This window comes from Anneissia japonica, unplaced genomic scaffold (assembly GCF_011630105.1).
Source record: "Anneissia japonica isolate Jap-2015-1 unplaced genomic scaffold, ASM1163010v1 scaffold1829_len478734_cov173, whole genome shotgun sequence".
NCBI classification, from domain to species: Eukaryota; Metazoa; Echinodermata; class Crinoidea; order Comatulida; family Comatulidae; genus Anneissia; species Anneissia japonica.
The window spans coordinates 197,801-208,209 of record NW_022717183.1 but is presented as its reverse complement, the minus strand read 5'-3'; the positions used below and the strand labels follow the sequence as shown (position 1 = coordinate 208,209).

General features: G+C 31.9%; 1 protein-coding gene across 2 annotated transcripts in view; it reads left to right on the top strand.

The window, feature by feature from the left end:
* Positions 1 to 2,258: 2,258 nt before the first annotated feature.
* Positions 2,259 to 10,409, top strand: part of LOC117110128 (COBW domain-containing protein 1-like) — a 73,881-nt gene continuing 65,730 nt past the window's right edge. For both annotated transcript variants that reach the window (XM_033252729.1, XM_033252728.1), the window contains exons 1-7: positions 2,259 to 2,352; positions 3,303 to 3,385; positions 4,890 to 4,976; positions 5,222 to 5,318; positions 6,902 to 6,993; positions 7,854 to 7,913; positions 9,536 to 9,620. In XM_033252729.1, coding sequence (XP_033108620.1) covers positions 3,304 to 3,385; positions 4,890 to 4,976; positions 5,222 to 5,318; positions 6,902 to 6,993; positions 7,854 to 7,913; positions 9,536 to 9,620 — 503 coding nt within the window. In that variant the 5' untranslated portion in view covers positions 2,259 to 2,352; position 3,303. The remainder of the gene's footprint in view (positions 2,353 to 3,302; positions 3,386 to 4,889; positions 4,977 to 5,221; positions 5,319 to 6,901; positions 6,994 to 7,853; positions 7,914 to 9,535; positions 9,621 to 10,409) is intronic.

The following is a 10,409-nucleotide window of genomic DNA, read 5'->3' as shown; positions in this document are numbered from 1 at the left end:
ATATTATATATATTGTAAATATTTTAGGTAGGAAGTTTTACACATTTAATATTTTGTTTTATCTTGGTAATCCTACAGGTTTGTGTCACATAATTTTAATTGTCAGTATATCTTATGTACTATATTGACTGTTAACCTGTGTAATGGCATGTTGACCATTAAGAATGTGCTATATATCTGACTGACAATCATATGAAACTGTTTTACTGTAATTATTTTAGCATAAGTACTAATCATTACCTCTGGCTACAGTTCATGGACAATGCTGTATTTTAAGTGTCGTGTTTTTTGTAATTATTACCTCGCGTGCAATTGTCTTTCCTGCCTTGTCAACTACCAAACTATATATCTCTTAAATTTTTTTGTATTTAATGTAGTTTAAGATCATTCTGGTTTTCTCGCTTTACCAAGGTTTGGGGTGGGGGTGTTTAAATGTGTACCTGGTAGGAGGTGAATTACTTCAAATAAGAGTTTTTTTTGCCTCTTCTGCTGTGAATTATTTCAAATAAGATTGATATGTGCTGAAGAACTATATAGGAAAAACAGACATTCAAAGATTTTTACTCAATTTGTATTGTTTCTATGTAAAATTAATAAGGGAATCCAAAAGCAGTTTTAAAGTTCTTGAGTTGCTATATATATTATTTAATTGAATGTTTAAAATATCTATATCTTTGGTTTGTTTATTCATAGAATTAAACACAGCAAGTATACACACTTTATGTTCTGTTCCAGCATGATTCCAGTATCAGTAAAATGCAATGTAGAAAGAATGTTATTTTATTCTATGAACATAACAATCTATGATTAACAACCAAAAAGCCTAATGAATTTATTCAAAGATCAGTATCTTTGTTTTTAACAAGATTTTATGTAAATGTGTGCATTCCTTTTTCCTTGTTGACTAGTATAAAAATGTATTATTTACATATGTATAGTAAATTACCTTTTGGTTGTATTTTGAACAGTTAGGGAGTTCAAATATTTAACCTTTATTGAATAACTAGGAAGTTCAAATATTTAATGATTTTTAATATCTTGGGAGTTTAAATATTTAACTTTTTTAATAACTAGGAAGTTTAAATATTTACCTTTTCTTAATAACTATGGGAGGGTACATAATAATTAAATTACCTTTTGGTTGTATTTTGAGCAGTTAGGGAGTTTAAATGTTTAACCTTTATTGAATAACTAGGAAGTTCAAATATTTAATGATTTTTAATATCTTGGGAGTTTAAATATTTAACTTTTTTAATAACTAGGAAGTTTAAATATTTACCTTTCCTTAATAACTATGGGAGGGTACATAATTTTTTTTTTTTTTTTTTCGTAATTAAAAATGTTTTTTGTTTTATTAACTAGGATGATAAATTTACATAAATATTTGATTTTTTTTTAGTGGTTAGGGTGTTTGCATATTATTTGATGTTTTTTAATTGTTTTTATGATTTATTCTTCATCTTTCCCATTTTCTTCTATCTTCTTCCTTTGGACCTTTTTTGTGCTTGGACCATATTATTTTTAAATTATTATTTTTGATTAAATTATATGTTATTTATAAATTGCAGGGAGTGTGGGGGGTTGTCCAGGGGGCACAGCTTAGTGCAATACGCGGTCACAATTACTGATGGCATTTAAGTAGTACATTCAACACTGTTTTAAAGTCAAGTATCGAGTAACCTTGATTGAAAAAAAAAAGTTTTTAAATCGATATTATTTTATTTATAATAGTAATTCAATATATAAAAAGTGTGTATTGGTGTGAGATTGAAATTTGCAATCTGTTGTGGCTATAGTTGAAATCTATTAAGCTTTGAGCACTATGCATATTTATCTTTCCGTTAAGTTGATAAGATTCATTTCTAGGTCATGTGAACACGAAAAAATAATTATATAATACAGAACAACCATTTACTTTTACTGTACTTTTATTTTTTGTGATTCTTCCTTAAATTATGATAATAGGCCAAATAAAGCCAGAAAACAATTGTTGTTACAAAATAAATTATGATAATAGGCCAAATAAAGCCAGAAAACAATTGTTGTTACAAAATAAACATTTATATTTGGCATAATTTAATCCTGTGTTTGCTTGTTTATTAACTTCACTACTGCTATTTGTCTTAAGAGTGTTTTTTGCCTGTTGGTCAGTATTATTAACATGGAAACTAACGAACTATCTTCATAAACGCTGTAAATAAAGCTTTTATTGCGATATTGACAAATTTCAGTCTGCCGCCCTCTATTTAAAAAAATATTGGCGGTGCTATTATGTCAACAAATCCATGTGTGTGTATTGTAGTGGTTTCCGTCACATAATCAACAGTTGATTGTGACAAAGAATGCGAAGAGGTACAGTATTATGTTTGAAAAATGAAGAACACATCAGCTTATTAATGTCTATGGATAAACAATTTCCTGTAAAACAACCCTAGGCCTAGGTGTAGGCATTTAGTAGTAGTAGTAGTAGTAGTAGTAGTAGTAGCCTACCCTAGCCAAACTCTTGCTGTTGTTACATGATGCATTGCCGGGCATTAACACGGCTCCGTCCTTATCAGTTATATCGAAGGAAGTGATCCTTAATGCGTTACAACTAATTGCGTGTGGGTATAATTATATTATAGGCTGCTCAGCCTCTTGGTCGTGCGCATTCAATAATATAGATATAATAAAGTAGCGCCTTGTAGTAATATTTAGACACAAGAATTATTTTAGATATTTGTGTGCATCCACTCAAAAATTAAGACCACAGCACTGCATCAGTAGTAGTAGTATATTTACACGATGTATTATGATTTGACCTAATTATATAACCAATGTATGATGTAGTTCCGATTCTGTGCACCTATTTTTCCTTGTGATATTCTGCACAAATTTGAGCTTAATTTTGAAGTATCATACGCACATTTATAATACTTTACAGCATGGAGGTATAATTTATACCTCCATGTTTACAGTATGGCAATCAGCATCTCGGATTTTCTTGGGAACAATATCCAGAGCTTATATATTTTATTATAAATCAGTGGCTGTTGTTACACTAGTCCTAATTTTGTTTGGATGTTATTGTCCTTATCCAATCGATACATACAATTACATGCAATCAGAATCAGCAATTCATTTAATATTGGTATAAAAATAGCCACTGTCTTATAATATCAATGGTAATATCATGCCCATATTTACTAATGTTTTGGATGATTAACTGCTAATTATTTTAGTTTACCATTGTCTTTAATTGTTTAATGTTATTTAATTAGTTTAAATGTTATTAATATTAAGTGTTTATTTTTCACAATCAGAATGTCTGACTCAGATGATGATATACCGGAATTAGTGGATGCAGTGAGCAAGATACCTGTATCCATCATCACGGGATATCTTGGTGAGAGATAGACATGTTTTAAACATCTGTTTAGTGCTGAGATTTCAAGTTAGACAAATTTACAGACATGAGACCACGCTCCTGCACCCCATGGTATTACATGAGAATCTATATAAAAATGGGTTTGGCCACGTTGCATTTTGGTCGGAGTTGGTTTTAGTATGAGATTTTAGTTGGATTGAATTGTCTGCTAGGGGGCGAGTTGTCAGAGATTTTGGGCTGAGTTTGTTTGTGCCTAGTTTAGTAGATGAATATTGTTGAAAAAGAGAGTCACAAATAGTATACATATATTTTTTTTAACATAGGCAATACATGTTTGTGCGTGAGACTGCGAGACAGACCTCCAATGCACGAGTCTCACCCTGAATATGTGAGACTGTCGATCTGATAGTGCTTACACTTATACTGTCCTCTGGTATTTGGGCCCATTCTTTTTTGGGGAAAAAAAATGACAACTTTTTTTTAACACCGTGGATACTGTTTTGTCATGCGGTAGTGCATTACAATGGGAAGACTTATGTTAAATCTTAGGGTCAAGCAAGCCCCACCAATCATCCACTTGGATTGGTGTAAAATCACTGGAACAATATCCACATTGTTTTTGAAAAAAATTAACAGCATGTCCAATGATTTCAGGACTGGCCAATCAAAAGGGGAGGGGGAGGGGTATCGTCGAGGTGGGCTGATTTATACCCAAGGAATTACGGTATTTTTCTAGCCATTGGAAGCTATAACAAACATTCAGATTCAGGCTCAATTTTATTTGTCCAAAATGAATGACAGAGAGTATATTTTCTGGTCAATTTATAAAAACATTAGTTCATTATAGATAGAGTGTACATTAAAATGGCTAGTAAACTACATCGGATGATACAACTTTAAACACAAATAAAATAAGTGTAATGACAATAATGATTGGTGGTCACTATTAATAATCCATTACTTCAGTTTGGGTGCTGCTTGGTGGTATTTGTCTTTTTTTTTACATTTGCTTATTTATTTAACTATTTTTATTTTTAATTTACCTACCGAAAAAAGGAATCTTATATTTACACGCTTTTTCTCGTACTTCTCAAATTATAAAAAAGGCATGTGCACTCGGGTCATGTATTATAGGTAATTGAGATGTTTGTGGGCAGAGATACCGGCATCTTGCTATAAGATATGATGTACTCTGGCTGCACTCTTTCCTTAAGATCTGGGTCATTTATTCAGCTCATTTCAACAATTTTCAGGCATCTCCTTGACTTATGAAAGTTCATTGTGGTTAAAAAGTGAGGGGACCTACATACCTCCCTTTAAAAATATGTGGGGGATGTGTTTACCCATGATCTCCACCCATGCATAGAGACTTTGGTTATTTGCACAATATTAATCCATCTGTTATTTTTAAATTTTTGAAACAGATATCAATACCATGTATAATACAATTACAGTAACTTCTTTTTCATTATCATTATTGAATACTGTATTTGAATACTTTTATTTGAATATAATTCTACAGGTGCTGGTAAAACAACGCTTTTAAATTACATATTAACTGAACAGCATAATAAAAAGATAGCTGTAATCCTGAATGAATTTGGAGAAGGTGAGTCTATTATATATAATATTACACAGTTATTATGTTGCAGCAGCCCACATAAATCTATAAGTAAATATTAGATAGTAGTAAATAAATTTATACATTTATATTATCCTGTTAAAAATTGTGCTATATGTATGCAGTTATTACCGGTATGTAATTACTAATATAGAATAAAGGATAATCTTATATATTATGTTAACTGTTTATTTTTGACCCTTTACTTTTTTATTTGTTATTGCCTGCTATAGGTAGTTCCGTTGAAAAGTCCATGTCAGTCGGCCAATCAGGAGAGCTCTTTGAGGAGTGGTTGGAGCTACGTAATGGTTGCCTCTGCTGTTCTGTAAAGTAAATTCAAACAAATAAATTTATGTGTGTCTTTGCTACACGGTCACATGACAGATCACATGACAGCCCCAACTGATTATACAAGGCAAAGACAAGTCAAACTAGTAACTTGTCACAAAAATCGATTTTTTAGTTATTAATACAGTAAAATGTTAAAGTGGTAAACTGTAAAATGAGAGCTATGAAATGGTAAAAGAATCATTTAAATCCAACATTTTCTTATGAAGTTACAGGAGTTTAAACATACAGCTGTTTAAAGAACAATATTTGAGAAATCAGCTTTTAAAGTTTATGATTGCAGGCATTTCCCAGGCAGAAAGCATCAACAAATCATTAAAATATTGTTGTTTTAACATTGAAAATGAGGAAAATAACAGTATGGCATGATATAGATATAATAAAAGGTTAGTTTAGTGTAATAAAATAGATTTGAAAAATATTTGGACATCCCAGCATGTTTTTGCCATTATTTCTGAAATAGGATTTGCGATGAGTGACTGGTTTGGCTTGTCTTTGCCACATGTGATGTTCCAAATTATCACATTACAAACCAAAATAATAACATGACATCCCCAAATGATCATATCACAGTTCCAAATGATCGTGTTACAGACCATCATAATCACACGACAGCCCCAAATGATCATAAGACAGTTCCAAATGATCACAAGTCCCACTTTATGACAGCCCCAAATGATTATGACAGTTCCACATGATCATATCACAGACCATCATCATATGACAGCCCCAAATGATCATATGACAATTCCAAAATAGCATAACAGACAAACATAATCACATGACAGCACCAAATGATCATATGGCAATTCCAAATAATCACATAACAGACCCACATAATCACATGGCAGCCCCAAATGATCACATCACAGACCCTCATCACATAACAGCTCAAAATATCATGACAATTCCATTTGACAGTTCCAAGTGATCACATAACAGACCAACATAATCACATGACAGCTCCAAATGATCATATGAGAGTTCCAAATGATCACATTACAGACCCACATAATCATCCAACATGATCTTATGTCTACCAGGATAATAATAATCTCAAATGATCACACAACTGTCACCTGATTCAGCAGATTCTGAACAGTGAGTGCATCTAAGTTCGGTATGCTGACATTTTCAACAAGCAAAGCATGAAAAAAATGGGCTCACCTTTAATTCTCATGTAAACATTTCTGACTGTCAAATATGTGTTTAAACTGTATTATAGGATTAAAATGTAAATTTAAAAGGCGATTGCCTGTAGAATGGAAAAGGTTCACAAGACAGCCAAGTTTGTATACTGAATATAGAATTTGTTATGATTTTGTAATAAAAATTAAAAGGGAATCTTTATTTTTTAACTAGCAATCTATCATTACAATTGCCATAATATTGAAAAACTGAACCTGCGATCCCAACAGCTCTGCTCCCCTTAACCCCATTTTCACACATCCTCACATTCTCACCTTTCATGTCCCCCCCCCCTTCCCCCCCCCCCCCATTGGCAATCCTTGATACAGCCTTGCTCTGTGATCATTTGTGTGTAGAGATTCTCATTCTTTTTACAGGGATACTGGCATCAATGCAATAGAGAATTTGATGAAGAAGAAAGGAAAGTTTGACTACGTTCTTCTAGAAACCACAGGCTTGGCTGATCCTGGTAAGGATCTGTTTTGGTTGCTGTACTGAGTTACTAGGTGGAGCCAGTTGCATTGTGTATGCTTGCCTCTCCCAGCTTCTTCCTACTGTAAATTTTCTATTAGAGCAAAAAGATAAGATGCTCAAATAAATTTGAATTGAATTGAATTGAATACACTACTGGGTCAAGCTTTTGAAGAAAATCAGGAGTGTTTAATTAAATTTGATTGGGCATTACATGGATGTTTATTTTTTTATTTGCATTTCCTATCAGTTTTGCTAGTCAGTTGAAAATATGCACTGTATAACACATGGGAGTAGGCTATAGTGGTGTGGGGTGCGGACACACACCTCCCCCCCACCCCGCTAAAGTGAGTTAAAAGACTAAAAATGACCATTAAGTTTTCATTGGAATAGGGATTTAATTCTGCATTCTCAATTTTTGCATTCTCCCCCCCCCCCCCAAAATGAAAGTAGCCTACACCCCTGTATCATCTATTAAATGATCGATGATAAGCAATAAATAGCATGAATTGTTATGCGAGAAATGCTACATTCCATATTTTTTATTTATTTATTTATTTTAATTTTTTATTAGCCTATCTTAAATACAAAAAGAAAAACTTGAGTGTATGCATTTATATGAGTTATGAAATTTAATTTTTGCAGAGAGGAGTAATTTCTTGTTTATTTTAATATAATAATAACGTTAAGCGCATTGAGCCTCCTGCATTTTGCACTATATAAGTCCAACATTATTAATATATTATTATTATTATTGATAATTATGTTATTCTGTTTTGTATCATTTTGGACTTTGTTTCTGAAATAAAGAATATTACAATACTGTAGTCACTAATATTTTTGTTTTAATTATCTGAGGACCAATTGCTTCAATTTTTTGGTTGGACGATGGTTTGGGAAGTGAGCTTTACCTTGATGGTGAGTCTAGTTTTATTATTTTTATTTTTGTATATCAGATACTACACTTTGATAACAAAAAGTACTTTTATTTTGTATATTTATGATGTTTTTTTTTTCATATTTAATTTTCATACCTCTAATTTAAAAAAGTATATGCAAATCAGCAAAACATTATTTAATATTTTGTTTCTTTTAGATGATCTAAAGGACCATTTCACTAAGCTCTATTCTTTAAATGTTGTTGCTAAGATCCCACAAAACGATATCATTTGTGTGACGGTATTCCGCATTCCTGTCCCCGTTTTGATTGGTCACTTCTGAAATGTGCATTTGATCATCCAAATGAAACAATTATATATCAAATGTTATGTCATCCATAATTATCAACATTTTCAAAAGAGTACAAAACATACGCTTTAAGGGGGGAGGGAGTTGAAAGTGTAGGCATAAGTACTCGTTTATGAAAACTATAAAATGCTGATCTCAAAATGACACAAATCGAACATTTTATCGTGTACTCTCTCAGGGGATGGGGGTTGGGTCACAGAAAAGAGTATGTTTTGTACTCTCTTGAAAATGTTGAAAATTATGAATGACCCATTTTTGAGTCATGTTAGTCAGTATATATAAGCTAAGAAATAAGTTGGTACCCTTCTATAGCTAGTAATAATAATTAACTTCTGAACCCTACAGTACATCTTATGAAGCCCCATAGGTGAGGCATGTCGTGGCGAAATGGTTAAGTTGTCGCTCAGGCCAGTATTGAGTAAATGAGCTATAAAATGTGGGAGCTCAAAAAATCCAAATTTGTTTTTTTAGTATACTGTAGGTCAACAGTTTAATGTCTTAATAATCATGTCCCAAAGTATTAGTTCTGAAAGTGGTCAACAAATTGTTTATTTATCGTTATTTTGATAGTTTATTCTGTTCAATGTATGCACAAATTACTTTGAAAGGCAACTACTCAAAATCGTGTTTATCCTGGCTCAAAGAGTACTGTACTTTCACTTTCCAATAACTTAGAATTTAAATATTTGAATGAACGACCCCTTACTTTCAAGATCACATACTCAGGTATTTGAAAATACCAATAACTTGAATTTTAATTCTTGCTACAACTTAGCCATTTTGCCACAACATGCCTCAGATCAGAGTAAAAGTTTCGGAAATTAATATTATTTTATTTATTTATTTAAAATCATTGGTAGCCCATCTAGTACATCTGAATATTTGAGGACATAAAAAATGCAATTTAATAACAATAAACTTTGATAAAACCAAGGAAGGAAACAGGTAAAATACCATAAAAATAAATATGAAATATGAAAAATAAAATGACTTGCATGATATTTACTGTACATCAGTCATAATAGAACTCATATCTTTAGTAATTATTTAACAGATTCCGGATTAATTTATTTAATAAAAGTATAATTGTTTTTACCTGTTTTACATTGTGAGTTGATAATTATTTGGCACTTATAAATAAAATTCAGTATTTTAATTAAATGTTTTAGTTTTTCTAATATTTTAATGACGAGTGTATTTCCTTATGGAATATGAAAATAGTATCAACATAACATATTTATATATTAATACTTAACTACGTGATTTGTGTGTTTATTTTTTAACAATTGTAGGAATCATTACGGTTGTGGATGCCAAGTACGGCCTTTCAAATCTGCAAGAACAGAAACAACCTGACGTAGTCAATGAAGCAATCAGGTAAGCATGCAAACTACAAAACGATAAAGCTGTTGCATTAACTCACACCAATCATCATCAAGCACAATGTGCGTCTTTCGAAATTACGCTTTCCAATAATATTTTGAGCCATCGCTTTAGAAACGATAAATTTACCTTGTTTACATTGAACTGCTGCTCACACTTCGACTTAAAATACTTTTTGCTATGTCTAATAGACCAATTAGGTGATAGGCATCATGTGACCTAAGTTGGGGGTTAGATATAAACAATGGACTGGCACAGCGGTGTTTACATGGAGATTACTATGGCGGCTGTCCCTTGTTATTGCTCTAAAGATCTTCATAATTGCAGTACTTGTTCTTTTGAACGTGATTTAAGTTACTCTAAGTCGATTATTGAAGTCCCAAAATTCGCCACACAAACTTTGTTGGACAGGTCGTCCAATGGAATTAGAGATAACCCCGGCAATTCTTGGTCATATTTCGAGGAAAAATATGTCGGTATCTAGGCTTTTACTACAGCATCCTGTGCCATAAGACACATACATGATGATGAATAATCTTGGTTGGGACCCTAGTAAACTATACCAAGTTGATTGGAAATTGAACTTAAGAATTTGCCTTAATGGTTTGCTGATGCTCCAAAGGATATATCTCAAACATTGAGATTTTTTGACACATGTTAGGCCTAGGCCCTGCATATCTGCGGCTTGTTTTGTATAGACAAATAATATTTACAAATTCGTATTCTTATATATTATTATTATTGTTTTTATTATTATTATTATTATTATTATTATTGTTATTG